The sequence below is a fragment of the Gopherus evgoodei genome, chromosome 10, assembly GCF_007399415.2.
Source record: "Gopherus evgoodei ecotype Sinaloan lineage chromosome 10, rGopEvg1_v1.p, whole genome shotgun sequence".
Lineage (NCBI taxonomy): Eukaryota > Metazoa > Chordata > Testudines > Testudinidae > Gopherus > Gopherus evgoodei.
Window position 1 is genome coordinate 124,267 of NC_044331.1, and position 19,612 is coordinate 143,878.

Here is a 19,612-nt window from a genome sequence, read left to right on the forward strand (position 1 = left end):
GTCTTGGCCATAGAAGGTCTGTGTTGACTTAAACAACAGGGACTATGAGAGCCAGCACTATAACATGCGCTTTCTATCCAATCTGGCAATTTAAATGGTCACAGAGGATGAAAATCCATTTCCCCTTACATGCTGCTTCATCCACAGAGAGTTCGTTAGCTAATATTCCTCCAATCTTGCTGAAGGCGGGCATCTGAATTCCATACTTCTCCAGCTCACTCCTCATGTTACTGATCTCCTCCTCTGAAACACAAAGGGAAAAGATGTAATGTGGGCAGAACATTCAGAATCAGCCCTAAGATCAGCTGCTGACACAGAAAAATGAGAATAGCTACAGCAGATTGCAAATTGCCCTTTCACAAATACTTTGTGCATGCAGTCTGAGAAGAGACAAAACTCTCCTATATTCGTTCCAGTCATTTAGATGAGAGGACCTCACAGAAGTCTCTCTCACTACATAGTTTTGTGCTCCTAGCGACAATGGTTTGAAACAGATTACGTGATCCCTGTATGTCTCAAAGTATGGCTGCCAGCAGGGCAAGGAAGTATATACACAACATCCTACAAAGCTTGTTTTCTTCTGCAGCTGTTGCTCTGGAAGGAAAAAGACTAAAGTCAAGGGAAGGGAAGGGAGAGATAGTGGAGACATACTACTGTTAACAGAGTCAATAACTAAAGAATTCAGAATAAAACTTCCTCCTAAAATTCTAGAGTCTCCTTCCCCAGCTAGTATGGGAGGAATCCTCCATCCACTAAACACAAATGAAGTTCCAGCCCTGGCTGCCTTTGGGCATTAATCCCCTTTGTCTATTATGCACAGCATCTACTGGAGTAAGTGAACAGGGCATGCAAACTGATAAACATTCAAATCTCAGAGAAGCAAGAAATCTCCATACCTGTGAAGTCCACCTTCCCGTATAAATCTTGAATCTGAGGGGCCAGTCCCAGTTTAAACAGATACAGACTAGGAAACATAACACATAACATAACATAATTAGCACTAATTACTCCTTGTGGTCTTTACCCCACTCAAAAATAAATTAAGGAAGAGATAGATACCAGGAAACATTCAGCTAAGTGGAAACACTTCTAGATGGTTAAAACCTGCCTTTTCATTTGTGATGGTGATTGATTCTCCCAGTGAAACATTTGTGTATGAAGGAATGTCACCATGAAAAAACAATATAACCCTCCCCAGAAAGAAAGATCCATATTTAAAAGTTCCCTTCTGATCAGCAGACATCTGGTTGCACATTTGGGTAACTTCCTACCAAAGATTTGCTTTACTCTGTTGGTTAACAGCACAGAGCCAGCCCAACCCTACAGGCACAAACACAACATGCAGCTGCCTAGGGTGGTAAGGAATGTTTGTATATTCTTTACTGCACTAGGTAACTGCAAGGTGTGCTGGTGCCTATACGGTTGGGATTGCAAAGTGAAGTAAGATAAATTGAATTAAGGCCACTCTAATTCTGAATACAAGCGTCAACACCAGGGTTTAATGCAATTTGGTTTATCCACTTTAAAATTCACACTTTTAGTTAATTCAGATTAACTTTCCTGAGGCCTGGGCTACACTAGCGGATGGGGGCTGAACTAAGATACGCAACTTCAGCTATGCTATTCACGTAGCTGAAGTCGAAGTATCTTAGTTCGACTTACCTGGCCGTCCTCACGGCGGCAAGTCGACTGGTGCGGCTCCCCGGTTGACGCCACTTACTCCTCCTGCTGAGGTGGAGTACGGGCATCGATTAGCGGATCGATTTATCATGTCCAGACAAGATGCGATAAATTGATCCCTGGTGCATCGAACACTACCCGCCGATCCGGTGGGTAGACAAGTCCTTACTCTTGGAGACCTATATGTTGCCCATTATTTATATTTCAGCAAAAACCTGACTCATTCTGAATATCTGGATTCTGATTTACACATCACTGGCAAAGAGGACCAGACTGACAAGGAGATGTGAACATCTGCCAGCTGAGCCCAACTACTCAAAGAATAACTGCAGCAGCTATCATGAAGCTGCGAGTAAGGAGGAGCTTCACCTCTAACAAGGACCTAAATCCCTTTCATACTGGTCAAGGGAGCATACACTACACAGTTCCATAATTGGCCATCACACAGTGCCAAGTGTTCCTGACTACAAGTTATAATAAATGTTGAAAACTGGGTTGAAAGCAGGTTCACTTCTACATACAATCTGATTCTACACCAGCCTGAAACTTCTGTTGATGTTCAGCTATTTGCAATCTATCTTGATGTTTCCTCCTCAGATTTCACCCTGCCAAAGGATCAGAAAGCAAAAGAACAAGCTCCTTCTTGAGGACTGAAACTGAGTGAGCATAAGATGGAGACCCAAACTGATATGGCTCAGTGCTCTTTATACAAATATGTCTTAAGGAGTGTTCTTCATGTGAAGCCCACTAAATATTCTTCTGCATTCAGATTGGAAACCTGCATCCAAACTCGTTTATCAAGAAGGACTAAGTCACCGCAATGCAATGTTCTGTCTCTCTGGAGCACACAGCGGCAGCAAAACTATCCACTTCAACACACCCTAATGAGGCAAAGACAGAAGTACCTAGCACAGCCAAATGGATCTTTCTAGTTACCTCAGAAGGTGAGAGATTATCCCTCTGAGCCTCTGAAAGGGTTTTAAAGCTTTACATGGCTTTTCACAAAGCCCCCAAAAGCCTCCCTGACTTATCCTAAAAATAAACATGCTGCACACAGAAGGCTGGCCTCACTTTACTCTCTACCTGCTGCTCAGCTGAACAAACAAGTCTGAACCTATTCTCTCCAGACACGAACTGAAATTCATAGTTTATTAGCAGGTGAAAATTACAGTGTTGTCACCTCCGCTTCTGCCTCTCACACTGCAGGTCTAGATATAAATTCAGTCAGTGCACAACAATGAAAATCTAGAACCATTATAGAAGTAAACATGTATCATATGAGACAGAATAGGGCATGTGCATACTCATGCTTCTGAACACTCACAGTATGTTCATACCTTTCCTAAGATTAATTTTCAATTCAGTGATATTTTATTAGCATGACAGCCCCACAAACCTGCCTGCAGGTAGAACCTTTCTTCCAAAAGATGTTGTGAAAAAGTGGCATGCTGCTGCCAATATCCAGATCCCATTCATATTAAAATCAATGGGGTGGGACTGGTTCCCAGCAAAATGTTGCTATTAATTGTTAGTTGCTTATATCTCGGTCACTATTAAGTGGAACCTACTATATATGCTTCTCTGGGGTAGGGCACTCTATACTGCACACACCTTCAAAAGGCTCTGATTACACTTCTTGCTTCATGATTCCATGATTCACAAATATGCACATATACACACACAATCCCCAAGGAAGGAGATTCACAATTGTTCACACCCCATCTCTAAGGCTTGGGAATCTCAAGATGTATATGCTGCCTCCAATGGCTAGTGATCTCATTGACTCTTAAACATGCATAACACTTATCACTGGAAACATCAATGCATTCATCATTTCATAGATGCCATTCCTGAAAGCTGCAGATTTTCCTTTAAGCCCACAGTACCATCCCCACCAACTCTGAATCAGAATGCATTTGCATTCCCACAGACTTCAGATTTCTAGGGAGCCTTCATTCACTCACAATTCAACCTCCTACCTAACACACATTACCTGAGTGCATGGATACAATAGATGCAGCGTGGCATGTTCTTCCGATCATAGATGTCGGTAGTTTCTGGGTAGAAAATCTGAATATAAAACGAAAAAACATCAGAATAATACCCTACTCTAGCCATCCTAGTAGGAAGGATTCTGACAATCCTAAAACTCCTCCAGCTCAGTTATGAGATAGGTAGTTCATGGAGCACAACACGTCTCCCCTCCACTTTGTACCCCACTGAAGCCACTCCTAGCTGAAGCCTCCCATTTCTCCCATGCATCTACCACCAAACCTGTTCCCCACTTCCCTTACATGTACTCTCACATCCACATCCCTGCTCAGCCCCGTGCCCCTTTTACGCGACCACCCCACATTGGTTCCCCACAGCGATACTGTGTGGTGTACCTGGGGAACTGGGTGGAGATGCTGAGGGAGCCAGGAGATGAGCAGGGACACTTACATGAGGGTTGGGGAAGAGGATTTTGTTTGGACTGGGTGAGCAGAAGGGGACTATGTGTGAATGACCTGGGAGAGTGGTAAAGACAGTGTTGTGTTGCAAGCCACCTAGGGCCATATTTTCCAACAAACGTTGGGGGGCCATATTTTTAACTGTTCATCCCCAGCAGCTCCTATTATCACATTCTTGGATCCAGAGCTCATTTGAAAGTCAGGCCCCTTAAAGGGTTAACATGGAAGGCGTCACTACATACATTCTAAGGCCAGAAGAGACCATTATGACAGTCTGACCTCCTGTGAGCACATCCAATCTTGATTTAAAAATTGTTAGTAATGGAGAAACCATCACGACCCTTGGCAAATTGTTCCAATGGTTAATTACTGTTGCTGTTAAAAAAAATGTATGCCTTATTTGCAGTCTGAATTTATCTAGCTTCAACTTCCAGCCATTGAATGTTAGACCTCTCTCTGCTAGCTAAGAGCCCATTATTAAATACTTGTTCTCCCTGTAGATACTTCTAGACTGTAAATCAAATCACTTCTCAGCCTTCCACTTATTTTATTAAGCTAAATAGACGGAGCACCTTGAATCTATCATTATAAGGCATGTTTTCTAATCCTTTAAATCATTCTTGTGGGTCTTCTCTAAACACTCTCCAATGTACCAACATTCTTCTTGAATTGTGGGCACCAGAAGTGGACACAGTATTCCAGAAGCGGTCATGCCAGTGCCAAATACAGAGGTAAAAAAAGCTCTCTACTCTTATTCGAGATTCCCCTGTTACTGCATCCCAACAGTAGCTCTTTTCGCCACAGCATTACCCTGGGAGCTCATATTCAGCTGATTATTTGTCATAACCCACAAATCTTTTTCACAATCAGAAGTGCTGGGTTATCTTTAACAAAGCACTTACTTTTCTTGGAAGGACATGTGCTGTGTGTGTTCCTTACTGCTGTGTACCCTGCAAAATGACAAGTGTCTCTGCACAAAGGCTTCATACTTGCACTCCCCCAACTCTGCTGCCCAGTTCCTTGGTGCTCTAGGCAGCTGTGAAATGGGGAGCATTTGATGCGTCACTGCCTTGATGCATAGACACTAGGCTCTATCTCAGGTCCCCTGCTCTGACACAGCCTTCCAATAAGCACCACTGCCACCATGTCATAGCATTCCCTCTCAGATCTGAACCTTAAGAGTTCAGAAAATGAGATACTAGCACCTGAATCCTCTAAGCTTAATTACCAGCTTAGATCTGATAGCACTGCCATCACCCAAAAATATAGTGTTTTGGGGCACTCTGACCTCCCCAACCTTCCCTGGGGACCCCAAGAACCCAGATCCCTTGGGTTCTTAAAACAAGGAGAAATAAACCATTCCCCCACCTTTCCCCCTCCCAGAATTTCCCTCCCTGGGCTCTCCTGAGAGATACTGATCCAACCTCTTAAATCATCATACAGAGAAGCATCTCCCTTCTCTTCCACAAAGAGGCAAACAGATTCAAGAAAAACAGAGAGAGAGATTTTATCTCTTCCCCCTCCTGTCTCCCTCACCCGTCCTGGTGAGTTATCCCAATCCCCTGGAATAAAACAAGGGAAACAAGGGGGAAAAAAATCAATCAGGTTCTCTAAAAAGAAATCTTTTAATAAAAGAATGGAAAAAGTAAAGAATTATCTCTGTAACTTCAAGATGTAAATATTACAGGGTTCTATAGCTTACAGACACCAGAAAGAGACTTTCCCCACAGTACCAATACAAATCAACATATTCCCAGCAACTACACTATAAAAGTTAGCCAGCCAGATCCACAGTTGCAAACAGAGTAAAACAATCAAAAAGCCTAAACCGCCTGTTTTTACTTACTATTTGAAAAGAAACTTAGAGAGCCTGTAGTAATGTCTGGTCTCTCTCAGACCCTCCGAGAGAAGAACACACAACGGACAAAGAACACACACAAAAGCTTCCCTCCACCCAAATTTAAAAGTATCTTGTCTTCTGATTGGTCTTCTGGTCAGGTGTCCAGTTCCCTGCTTGTAGCTCTTTACAGGTAGAAGAGACATTAACCCTTAACAATCTGTTTATTACAGAAATGGGGAGCATTTGATGTGTCACTGCCTTGATGCATAGACACTAGGCTCTATCTCAGGTCCCCTGCTCTGACATAGCCTTCCAATAAGCCCCCCTCTCTACCCACACCCAGCAAAGTCTTCCCCAGTACCCTTACATTTTGCTGCTACATTCCATCCATTTCCTCAAAGCCCTACTCAAGCCCTCATGCCTGACCCAAGTCCCATTTTCTCCAGCTGTCCCTCACATTCTCTCTCTTCTCACTCAACATCCTCCAGAGCACCATCTCTCCCCCAGAGCCCATTCCTATACCTCCTGCTGCTCAATCTGCTCCTCTAGATCACTAGGAGTTCATGCATAGCACAGCTGATAAGTCAGGAGAGAACTGGGTGGAACATTTTCACAAAATCCTAAAAATAACATTTTCAAGTATTTTTTTTAAAATGCAGACAGCAGGTTAAGGTGTATATAATAGCGATCCTTGTGTGATTAAACACATGGACTGTTCCTGCTACACATAAAGAAGTGTGAGGAAAAATTGTTTTGGGTATAAATCGATGTTCATGGTTTGACTTTCAGAACAATGTTCCCAAAGATTTATAGATTTTAAGGCCAGAAGGGACCATGGTGATCATTTAGTCTGACCTCTTGTATAACACAGGTCATGGAATTTCACCCAGTTACCCCTGTAGTTAGGCCAATAATTTGTATTTAACTAAAAGCATCTTTCCAGAGCGCTTTATTTTGAAGACGACTTCAAGAGACAGAGAATCCACCACTGCTCCACAAGGGATGGATAAAAGGAGCAAAAATTTTTGGAAGCGGTGGATTTTCCATGATCTTCCTATGATGATTCCTAAAAATTGCCATGACCAAAAAGTAGCTCAGGCATGCTGCTCAATAGAATGAAAAATAAAAATTTTGTACTGCAGATTTCACCCAAAATAATGTGTGTTAAGCATATGGTACTAAAGCAGGCATTCACTGCCTCCCAATCATAGAAACAGGGATGGGAATGGAATATTTTAACGAACTTCAGGATTTCAAAGGAGAACCAAGTCTAGGAAACTAAGGATTAGCTAGGCAGAGTTTATTGAATCCTGTGTGCTGGCAAATTCATTCCACAAACTTTCAAAGCCTGGCGTTGCAGTGCAGAAATTACCTTGGGGAGTCCAATTTCAGCCATGGCATTCAACCACTGAATAACATTATCAGTGTGACGGAAATGGAGACCAGTTGCCTGAAATAAAGAGGGGAGGGAAAAAAAGCACATGAATCATCACAGCCACTGAGAGTACTAGGGAACTTTGCTAAAGCATGCATCTGATAAGTGCTACTTACAACAGCTAAACCCTTCCAGTGATCTGAGGTTTTAGGTACTACGATGAAAACTTTCTACAGCCAGTTATATTTAAGGCTTACAAAAGGTCAGTTTTCTCAGATTCTCAAATGCACACAAACTCAGACTAAACTAGAGATCTTCCTTCATCTGATATTCTGTAGTTCAGGAAGAGTTAACTTACATTTTTTCAGTCTAAATTTGCCACAATCTATTACTCACTCATTCACTGACAGTTCCTCTACAACCATATGACCTGAAGTCTCCTTCCTATCTCAGACCTCTCTAGCCATCCTAGTTCCCAGAATCAAGAGGTCTCACCTTATATCTGGTTTGTTCCCGGTCATAGATTTTCTTCAGAGACACCACCTTGGGGGAGAAAAAGTTTCCAAGTTTGGCTAGATAGACTCCATTCCTTAGCCCCTCCTCCAGCTCTGTTGTGGGAGGTAAATCCTCACTAAGGCAGGCCTCCATCCATCTGAAAATGTAAAAAGGACAGGAGTGGATCATTTGAGTGATGTGTTCCATTTACTCTCTTCTTGGGAGACATTAGCTGCTCATTTTCTGAGCAAGTTCACTGTTGCTGCTGCCGCATCTTTTCCCATTGTATGATTTATATATTAGGCACTGATGTGCAGTGTTATAAGACAGTGTGTACCACAAGATGCTGCTGTTTCGCCTCAGGTTTGAAGTGCTTCCCTTTCAGCTTTTAGGCTACCCACGCTGAAGTTACTTCACACGAAAAAGTGAGCAGAAATACTGAAACCAAAAGTCTTTGAAAGTGTTTAAAAAAATATTTTTGTGAAAATCACTCTTATAAACATCCTCTTACCCATTAATTTCTATTCTCCTGGTCACTGTGTACTTTACATTTGCCTAAATATATTAGCCAAACTAAATTATCTCTAGTTTGAATCTTCCTCCTGAGCACAGACTCATCTGCTAGGTCTCTCTTGGTTGAGCTCCTATATATATCACCAAATCCCACCCCAGTTATTAGTGGCTCCATCCCACTGATTCAAGTTCTTTTAGTGCAGTCTCACAGCTGACACCTCAGATTCTGTGGTCATGTTTGCCTCTCTTTCCTGTATTTTCTCCCATTCTCTTATATATTTCAGACTTTAATTTAAAATAAGTGAAGATACAGAATACTAGCTGCTACTGTAAGTGTGATCTCATTTTCATTACTAAAGAGAGTTCTGTATCCCCATCCAGTATCACAGCTTTCAATCAGCTCTCCCTTTATCTCTTATTTCTTCCTATCAAATTTAATGTCTGTTACTGTAGTATCTGAAGACAACAAAGATTACAGAAAGTAAATAATCTGAACAACTAATGTCCCCACTGAGAAAATAAGTCTGGTTTTACCTCTTTAGGGAAGTTGTCATGGAAAATCTAATGTATACAGATAGGATTTATAGTTTGCTCTGAAGGAGGTAAGACCTTTGGTCATTCTAATATTTGTGGAAGGAATTGCCACAACCATGGCTCATCTTCTAAAAGATCTATTGCCTTTCTCTGTCACTATTACTTCTACAGTTCAGAGCTCCTGAGGGACACATCTACCTTGGTACGGTCATGGTGAAACAGAGAAGTGATTTTCAAGATATTTAGGGTGTAGAAGGTCAAGATCCAAATCTTAAAATCAGATCTGGTATTGCAACATGAATAAGGCTAAGATTTAGTCATGGGTATTTTTGGTAACAGCCATGGACAGGTCACGAGCTGTGAATTTTTATTTATTGCCCGTGACCTGTCCATGGCTTTTACCAAAAATAACCCTCACTAAATCTCTACTTCTAGGGCACCAGTGCTGGGGCAGGACTTGCTAGAGAGGGGCCTAGCTCCAGTGCTGGGGGTTGACTGCCCCCGACCACTGCTCCCAGGGACCGCTCTTCCAACAGCTTCCGGGCACCCCGGGACCACTGCTGCTCAGGTGGTCCCAAGGGCACCCCCAGGACCACTGCTCAGGCACTCCCTGGAGCCAGTCACACCAGCCACTGTTCCAGCAGTCCCTGGAGCCGCCCAAGCAGTGGCTGGTGCAGCTGGCCATGAGACAGTATCCGGGACCGTTGCTCAGATGCTCCCGGAGGCACCCCCAGGACTGCTCCTGGGGCCACCCCTGGGACCAGCCGCACCAGCCACTGCTTGCGCAGTCCCTGGAGCCAGCTGCCCAGGGTTGCCTGAGCAGTGGCTGGTGCAGTTGGCTCTGGGATGGCCCCCAGGACCGCTGCTCGGGAGCTCCCCAGGGCCACCACCAGGACTACTCTTTGAATGGTCCACGGGACCAGCTGCACTGGCCACTGGTCAGGTGGTCCCCAGAGCCAGCTAGCCCTAGGCCTCCTGAGCAGTGGCCGGTGAAGCTGGCCCCATATTGCTCCAGCAGCGGCTGGTGTGGCTGGTCATGGGGCACCCAAGCAGCTGGCCCGTTGGGCCAGTAGTTCGGGTGGCCCTGAAATCTGCCGCACCAGCTGCTGCAGAAGTCATGGAGGTCACTGAAAGTCACAGCCTTAAACATAAGCCACTGTACTGCATTGACTCAGATAACTTAAAAAGAAGGAAAGTAACACTGAACTGGGGGAGGGGTCCTGGCCGAAAAAAATCCAGCCAGTAAGACTGCTGAAGCTTGTGAGAAAGATCTTTGCTTTGTGTTCATTTAGCTTGTTAAGTTGGACATTAATTGCATTTTATCTTTTATTTTCTCGTAACTAATTCTGACTTTATGCCTCATTACTTGTAATTACTTAAAATCTTTCTGTCACTAATAAATTTGTTTTATTGTTTTAGCTAAACCAGTATGCTTAGGCTGAAGTGTTTGGGAAACACTATTTGAGATAATAGGATTTGTGTGCATCATTTTCTATTCATAAAATGATGGACTTTATATGAGCTTGCATTGTCCAGGAGTGGGCTAGGCAGTAAAAGACTCATTCTCACACTGGGTAGAGGCATTCCCAACTAAAAAATATGACTGCATTGACAAGAGTTAAACAACTGGTGTATAATTTGATCAGTTGGCTTGGAGGAAGGGGGTTGGTGGTTTCTAAGATAATGGAGTCAGACAGTGGTAGTGGATTTGTTGGATCAGTGGTTAAGGGACACATCGCTGGACATCCATCAGACATTTCACATGGCTTATCATCCTGAAACAGCGGGGCAAGTGGAAAGAATGAATAGAACCATTAAAACTGAATTAGATATTAGTTATTCATGGTTCCCAATCCTGCTGGAAAGGTATAACAAGTGGGGTTCTGCAGGGTCTGTTTTGGGACCGGCTCTGTTCAATATCTTCATCAACGACTTAGATATTGGCATAGAAAGTACGCTTATTAAGTTTGCGGATGATACCAAACTGGGAGGGACTGCAACTGCTTTGGAGGACAGGGTCAAAATTCAAAATGATCTGGACAAATTGGAGAAATGGTCTGAGGTAAACAGGATGAAGTTTAACAAAGACAAATGCAAAGTGCTCCACTTAAGAAGGGAAAATCAGTTTCACACATACAAAATGGGAAGAGACTGTCTAAGAAAGAGTACGGCAGAAAGGGATCTAGGGGTTATAGTGGACCACAAGCTAAATAGGAGTCAACAGTGTGATGCTGTTGCAAAAAAAGCAAACGTGATTCTGAGATGCATTAACAGGTGTGTTGTGAGCAAGACAAGAGAAGTCATTCTTCCGCTCTACTCTGCGCTGGTTAGACCTCAACTGGAGAATTGTGTCCAGTTCTGGGCACCGCATTTCAAGAAAGATGTGGAGAAATTGGAGAGGGTCCAGGGAAGAGCAACAAGAATGATTACAGGTCTTGAGAACATGACTTATGAAGGAAGACTGAAAGAATTGGGTTTGTTTAGTTTGGAAAAGAGAAGACAGAGGGGACATGATAGCAGTTTTCAGGTATCTAAAAGGGTGTCATCAGGAGGAGGGAGAAAACTTGTTCACCTTAGCCTCTAAGGATAGAATAAGCAGCAATGGGCTTAAACTGCAGCAAGGGAGGTTTAGGTTGGACATTAGGAAAAGGTTCCTAACTGTCAGGGTGGTTAAACACTGGAATAATTTGCCTAGGGAAGCTGCGGAATCTCCATCTCTGGAGATATTTAAGAGCAGGTTAGATAAATGTCTATCAGGGATGGTCTAGACAGTATTTGGTCCTGCCATGAGGGCAGGGGACTGGACTCGATGACCTCTTAAGGTCCCTTCCAGTCCTAGAATCTATGAATTTGAGTCACTGCGACTAATTTGTACCCTTTTGGGGTTTCTTTGGCAGTTCAACAGACTGAGTAATGAAGATCTACTTTCTACAGCTGAACAATTTCAGCAACAGTACAAGAAATCTCAAAAGAACGAAGTGACAAGGTCATCTTCCTCAAATGAGTATACTCCACAAACTTTAAATTGGATTGCAAGCCAAAGAAATTGCTTCAATAAATACTCAAACTTGGACTCTCTGGGGTGCTTCTTAATATCACAATTGGATTGCGTATTTTTGTCAGTTTGCCTGCATCAGTGGCTTCCGGTGAACGCACCTTCAACGTGTTGAAGTGGGCAAAGAACTATCACCATTCAACTGTTGGACAAGAGCATTTGAATGGGCTTGCCATGCTTAATATCAACTGTGACATTGCACGAAAGCTAGATTTTTCCTCAATAATTAGTGCATTTGCACAGAAAAAGTCTAGAAAAGCATCTGTTAAATAAAAAATATTCAAATTATGTCTCACTCTTTTTTGGTGCCTTATTTTGTTTTCATGTGTCGTCATCTTTTATTTTTATTATGTCTAGTGGCCTCAAAAGCTGGAAGTGGCCCAGGCTTTTCTGGACCTCTGAGAGGGCCTGAGAGGAAGGGATGCAGAAGCTGCAGGGGGTTCCATATTAGAGCCACGGCTGCAAAAAAAGAACTGAGTGTTGGTTGAGAATGCTCCATCCTTTATGCTCTCAGCCAGCAGTTCTCAAACCTGTGGGTCAGGACCACAAAGTGGGCACAAAACCCATTTTAATGGGGTGACCGGGGCCAGCATTAGACTTTCTGGGACCAGGGACTGAAGCTGAATCCTGAGCATATTCCCCCCCCCAGGGCAGCGGGACTCAGGCTCCAGCCCCGCCCCCCCCCACCCACAGCATTCAGGCTCCAGCTCCCTCACCTGGGGCGGCGGGGATTGGGCTCCTCCCCACCCCTGGGGTCATATAGAAATTGTGTTGTCACAAGGGGATCGCAGTGCAATGAAATTTGAGAACTGCTGTTCTCGGCTATGGGAGACAGGATGGCACTCAGGGAACAGGCATGGCCCCAAAAGACACTGTTACTCATAAGAATCTGATCTCGTACACGAGGCACATATGCACCAAGAGCGGAATCTCTGCAGACAATCACTTAAAGAAGAATTTGATCTTCCTTTCACGACAACCCTCTTAGCAGCCTCAGTGCATTTATAGTTGGCAGAAGAAGGCTCAAAGTGTTCTTGTGTTCCTGCATCTGAGTGACAACTGGACAGACTATCCCATACAGCCCATCAAAAAAGCAATAAGCCATGATGTGTCTTGAAATTAATGAATCTGTAATTCAAGAAGGATGTTGAAAACCTGGAATAGATCAGAAAAGAGCCATGAGAATGATTAAAGGATTAGAAAATATGCTGTATATTGACAGACTCAAAAAGCTCAATTTATTTAGCTTAACCAAAGAAGAGGTAAAGGATTGACTAGATTACAGTCTATAAGTATCTGCATGGGGAACAAATATTTCAAAATGGTCACTACAGTTTAGCAGAGAAAAGTATAACACGATCCAATAGCCAGAAGCTGAAGCTAGACAAATTCAGACTGCAAATAAGGCATAAACTTTAAACAATGAGGGTAAATAAAATCTGGAACAATTTCCCAAGGGTTGTGGTGGATTCTCCATCACTTATAATTTTTATATCAAGACTGGATGTTTTTCTAAAAGGAAATTACTCTAAGAATTATTTTGGGGAAATTCTATGGCCTGTCTTAGATAGGAGATCAGGCTAAGTGATCCCAGTGATTCCTTCTGTCCTTAGAATCTATGAATTCCCTATAGACGAGTGGCTCGACAGAACTGCAAATTCCCACTCTTGGATTCTTGAAATGGGACAAACTTCCATTCACAGCTTCTCGAGGAAAGAGCACAATAAGCAATTCATTATCTAGGTCCCAGGGGATCCAGCAAAGAGAATGTCTAATTTACAATCTCCACCACCCTCTGCAACTACCATCAAGTAAAAACAAGCTTCAGTGTTGGCTTTCCACTCCTCCCAATCGGCAGCCTGCCTGAAATGTTGCAAAGAACTGAGGAGGCAGCCAAGTGACACACCTAGTGCAATGACAAGCAGCAGTTACTACACATTTTAACCTTTTCATGTACAAGAAGAGAATCCAAAGCAGGAAAATTCAGTTAATACTCCTTCAGTAGTTGCAATTTCCATATGGCTTAAATGTATAGTCCCAAGCAAAGGACACGGCATTAATTTAACAGTAAGTGGATGTAGTTCCCACAATGCTTCAGACACAGGATACATACAATGGATATGATCCAAATCTGCTTCAATGTTTTGCCCCTACTAGCCTGTGTCACAGAAATGTTCACAGGCAACACAGGCAAAACAATCTCAATGTGGCCACACAGAAAATCTCTTCTGGAATGAACAGGTGTTCTCCCACAGTTTATTTAAACAGTGCCTTCAGCTTTGAGAGATTCTACTAGTTGGAGAGAGATTCCTTATACTTTAACATGAGTAATACCAATTGAACCAATAATCTCCCAAGCCACTAGAAATTTACGTGCACCCACGTATGCAGAAAAATAGGGAATGCCCTTCCTCTCCCTCAGCCAGACAGAGCAGTCTTCTGCAGCAGCTTGATAGGATTATTATTAATCATTTCAATTACAGTAGCACTTAGGAACCCCAGTAACAGGTCAGAGCCCTACTGTACTTGACAAAGAACAAACAAAAACAGTCTCTGCCCTAAAGACCTTACAATCAACATGCTAGAGAGGATGAAACAGGTGAACAAAACAGACAAATGAGATGGGGGGGTGGTATTGGAGATAATTAAAACAAACAGTTTTGCAGTAAAGCAGAAGTCATAGTCTGGCACTTGTCTAACCAATGCCATACAAATGAGATTTGTAGGCACCACAGCAGAGATAGATTTTAAGAAAGAATTTAAAAGAACATACAGTAGCAGCTCTCCAAATTTTACTGTTCGCTGAATCTTTCCCATGCATAGAGGACTGCATGGGGGAAAGTGCAGAGATGTTTTAGGGAGAAGCAATAAGGCAAATGATCAAGACTGTTGTCAGTGGTCAAGCAAAGGTAGAGGCTGACAGCTTGATAAATTAGTAGACCTAATAGAAAGGATTCAGCTAACCTGGGAAGGACCATGAACGCAAGGATAAGGAGATTGTATCTGATGCAATGGAGGAGGAGCAGCCGCCATTGGATGGAGGCAAAGAGGGGGTAATGATGTGATAAGGCAGAAAGATGATCCTTGCAGCTATGTTTTGAATGGACTTGAGAGGGACAATATGGGAAGCGGCAAGGCCAGAGAGAATGAGATAGCTGAGTCATGAAATGATGAGCCTGAACAGCCTTGGCAGTCTAGGTAGAGAGAAAAGGTCAAATCTTTGAAATTTTATGCAGATAGAAAGTTGCAAGACCTGTATATGGCCTTCACCTCTGTGTCAAGAGAGAGGGCAGATGAGAAAGATGAATCCCAGATTACAGGCCTTAGTGACTAGGAGGAGGATGGTGCAGAGAGATGTGGGAGAGGGTAAGACTTGGGAGGAGCAGGAGGGAGAAAGATCAAAAACTCAGTTTTGGTCATGCTGATCTTAAATTATCAGCTGGACATCCATGTAGTGATATTAGAAAGTAAAGGCCAAGATGCGAGATTGGAGGGAGGGAGGGAGGGAGATAGGCCTTCAGAAGATATGTACATTTGCAAGCCATCAGAGTAGAGAAGGTATTTGAAGCTATGTTTGTAGATAAGAGCACCTACATATAGGGTGTAAAGAAAGAACAGTAGGAGCCAAAGACAGAGCTGTGGGGTGGGGTGGAGTGCGGGGGAAGGAGGTGGGACAGGACACCTACTGAAGAATGGAGAAGGACCCACCAAACAAGACACTGATGGAGTGGTTGAAGAATCATGAGAAGGATGGAGTCACCAAAGCCAAAGGAATGCAATATTTTAGCAAGTAGGGTATGGCCAAAGCCATGCAGAGATCAAGCAGGATGTAGAAGTGGAGGTCCTATGATTTGGCCAGCAAGTGGTCATTCAGAACCTTCATGAGACCAGCTCTACTTGAGCAGAGGAGACAAAATCCAGATTGGAGTGGTCAAGGATGGATCTGGAGGAGAGGAACTCAAGGCAGCAGTTCTAAACAGCACTTGAATGAACCTGGAGATAAAGCAGAGACAGGGTGACAAACAGGCAAGCAGGGGGGATCATGGGCTTGTTTCCTCATTAAGAGGGAGAATAAAGCATGCTGGTATTGTGAGGAGAGGAAGCCTGAGGAGAGTGAGACTAAGAGTGAAGGAGAGGGTCATTGGGACAAATGCAGGAATTATAAAGAGAGCAGACGGGACGCTTCCTTGTCCATGATGAGGCCAAGGGCAGAATGGAAGGCAGTGAGAGGAAGGTCACATCAAACTGTGTTGATTTACTCCTTCAAAATGTCTGAGATCCTGTTAGAGTGAAAATTGTGGGCAAGAAAGCTAAGATTTAAGAAAGGAATCAGAGATGGCAAATAGGGGGCTAGGATCGCAGCCTGGGATTCAATTAGGGTGGAAACATTGATTTGTCTAGGTAGAAAGTGACACAATTGGAAAAAAAGAAACCACACTGTAGAACCGGAAAGCAACATGGTTGTAAGACTACCACAGAGATGGAAGTTCCCTATTTACTCTTCCACTGGCTACACTAGAGTGAAATATTACTATTACAGAACTAAACCCCTATTTTTTGCTCTGAAATTTCTCATGCCACTCTCCGTCCACAGGTTAACCTTAGAACAGTTTAAAGAAAATTCATTCAGCCTTCTGAATTAGTGAAGTATGAAATACATCTCTTACTTTTTTTTTTTGGAGGGGGGGAAGGTAATTGTACTTTTTTGCATCAAAAACTCAAAACCAGTGTGATTTTCAAACTTATTATGTACAGGAACAGTCATTGCACACATCTGAGACAGTTCGTTAAAATGGATACATTCAAAGCAACTGAAAACAAGATATCTAGCATGTGCAGCATACAATTTTCCTTAATGAAATAAGCATGAATCACTCCTGATAACAATACGGGAACATCTGGCTCAAAGGACAGACCTTGAAATGAATACTATTTATTTAAATAATTACACTATGCTTAGTCCTTTCACTTAACTCTCAACTCCTTTGCCCTCTCTTCTCCAGTGCAGAAAGTCTCTCCCTCACAAACCTCCAGCTCTGGTCCACTTCCTGTTTCTCCACTCCTGTTCTCATGCTGCTGGTTGCTTCTGGAGAAAGTCTGTGCATAGTAATGCAGATGTCCTCCACTACAAATCTATTCACTCTTCCTTCAGTACTGCCATATACAATTGTTCACATCAATTACCTTGAGCTCCTTTCCTCCAATTCTGCCCTGGATCCCTTTTAGTCCAGTTTCCACCCTTTCTACTCCACTTAAATACACGCATTGAAGTCTCTAACAATCTCCTTCTGGCCATATCTCAGGGCCTCTTCTCCATCCTCATCCTTCTCAACCTTTCTTCTACCTTAAACATGGTCAATAATACTTTCCTTCTCAAAATACTGTTCTCTTTCAGCTTTAAAACTCAGCACTGGTCCGCCTTCTGCCTTTCTCGTCATTTCTTCAGCATCTTTCAACGGATTCTCCTCTTATCCTCTACCATGTTCTGTAAGAGTCCCACAGAGCTTTGTCTTCAGTCCGCTCTTCTCTCTCTCTCTCTTTCTACACCTTTTCTTTGATCCAGATCTGTTCGCATGGTTTCAACTATAATCTTTAAAGTATTGACTCTTAAAGCTATCCTCTCCACTACTGAACTGCTTCTCTCAATCCAATCCCACATGTGTTCCTGGAAGCCTCTCCATCACTTTCAAATTTAGTATGGTCAAGAGCAAGCCCCACATTTTCCTTCCAAAACTTTCCCACTCCCCACATTTTCTATCATTGTTGACAACATCAACATTATCTCTCTCCTCCATACTGCACATCCAAGCCATGTCTAAATTCTGATACTGCAGTGGTTCTCAAACTTTTTTACTGGTGACCCCTTTCACACAGTAAGCCTCTGAGTGTGCCCCCCACTCCCCATAAATGAAAAAAACTTGTTTAAATATTTAACATCATTATAAATGCTGGAGGCAAAGCAGGGTTTGGGGTGGAGCCTGGCAGCTCGTGACCCCCCATGTAATAACCTCATGACCCCCTGAGGGGTCCCGACCCCCAGTTTGAGAACCCCTGTGATACTGCTTCCTCCACAACATCTTTAAGATATGACATTTGCTATCTGTCCAGTCACCTAAAATTCTCCTCCAGGACCTCACCATCTTGTCTTGATTACTATAACCTCCTCTTCCTTGGCCTCTCCAACACACAAGTTACTCCTTGCCCCTCTTCCATTCACCTTCAAGGCCATGAAAAACTTTGTTTAGCTAACCTTTTCTTCTATCACATCATTTTCCCACCTCTCTGCTCCACCAATGATGTCCTCCTCAATATCCTGTTTATCTGCTTTTCTCCACAATTAGCTCTATGCTACCACTATGCACAGAATGCCCTCCTCAGGTTGAATACAAATATAGAATCACAGAATCATAGAAGATTAGGGTTGGAAGACACCTCAGGAGGTCGTCTAGTCCAACTCCCTCCTCAAAGCAGGACCAACACCAACTAAATCATCTCAGTAAGGGCTTCATCAAGCTGGGCCTTAAAAACTCTAAGGATGGAGATTCCACCACCTCCCTAGGTAACCCATTCCAGTGCTTCACCAGCCTCCTAGTGAAAAAGTTTTTCCTAGTGTCCAACCTAGACGGCCTCCACTGCAACTTGAGACCATTGCCCCTTGTTCTGACATTTGCCACCACTGAGAACAGCTGAGATCCATTCTCTTTGGAACCCCCCTTCAGATAATTGAAGGCTGCTATTAAATCCCCCCTCATTCTTCTCTTCTGCAGATTAAGCAAGCCCAGTTCCCTCAGCCTCCCCTCATAAGTCATGTGCCCCAGCCCGCTGATCATTTTCGCTGCCCTCCGCTGGACTCTCTCCAGTTTGTCCATATTCTTTCTGCAGTGGGGGACCCAAAACTGGATGCAATACTCCAGATGTGGCCTCACCAATGCTGAATAGAGGGGAATAATCACTTCCCTAGATCTGCTGGCAATGATCCAAATATATATTTAAATCAGATTTTTTAATTTACATGTTAGTTCTTTACTTTCTTTCTATTTTATAGTCTTCAATTGATGAAGTGGATGGTTTGCTCTTGTTTCTTTAATTAATTTCCTGTTAGTAGAATTTCAGATTTTGCAAATTTCACTTTTAAAGTGCTCATCTATGCTAGAAAACAAGTCCACAGCCTCATTAACATCCTAACTATGAGAACATACACCAAAACACAAAATTGCAGATAGCCCAGGCTACATTTGCAACCCACACCACCTTCCCATAGACTGAATGTGTACAAGTCAAAAAACCTGAACACTTCTATCGGGATTTCCAATTTGATGCTGATGGGACTTGTGCTCCTAAGTCACTTTAGGAGCTTTTGAAAATCCCACCCTTAGGTACCTAAACATAGGCTTTGACAATTTTGCCCTGTGTTTATATATATATTAACATTGAATAAATTGATTTGAAATGTTTTTCATAGAAACACAGTTTTAGACCTTGATGCTACAAACACTTACGCATATGCTTAACTTTCATACCTAATTCTTACAAAGCACTTTTCATCGATAGATCTCAAAGAGCTTTATAAAGGAGGCCAGTATCGTTAACCCCATTTAAGCAAGAGTAATCCCACTGAAGTCAAAGTACAGGGGATTACTCGTGTAAGTAAAGTTGTATACCTGCTTAAA

General features: G+C 43.0%; 1 protein-coding gene across 3 annotated transcripts in view; it reads right to left on the reverse strand.

The window, feature by feature from the left end:
* IQGAP1 (IQ motif containing GTPase activating protein 1) overlaps positions 1-19,612 on the reverse strand; it is a 164,130-nt gene that overhangs the window by 118,018 nt on the left and 26,500 nt on the right. For 2 of the 3 annotated variants that reach the window (XM_030576755.1, XM_030576756.1), the window contains 5 exons: positions 7,841-7,997; positions 7,343-7,420; positions 3,674-3,750; positions 897-964; positions 130-243 (listed from right to left, as the gene is read on the reverse strand). In XM_030576755.1, coding sequence (XP_030432615.1) covers positions 130-243; positions 897-964; positions 3,674-3,750; positions 7,343-7,420; positions 7,841-7,997 — 494 coding nt within the window. Of the gene's footprint in view, positions 1-129; positions 244-896; positions 965-3,673; positions 3,751-7,342; positions 7,421-7,840; positions 7,998-17,248; positions 17,254-18,002; positions 18,008-19,612 lie in introns of those variants that run through there. The other variant, XM_030576757.1, reaches the window with a different exon arrangement.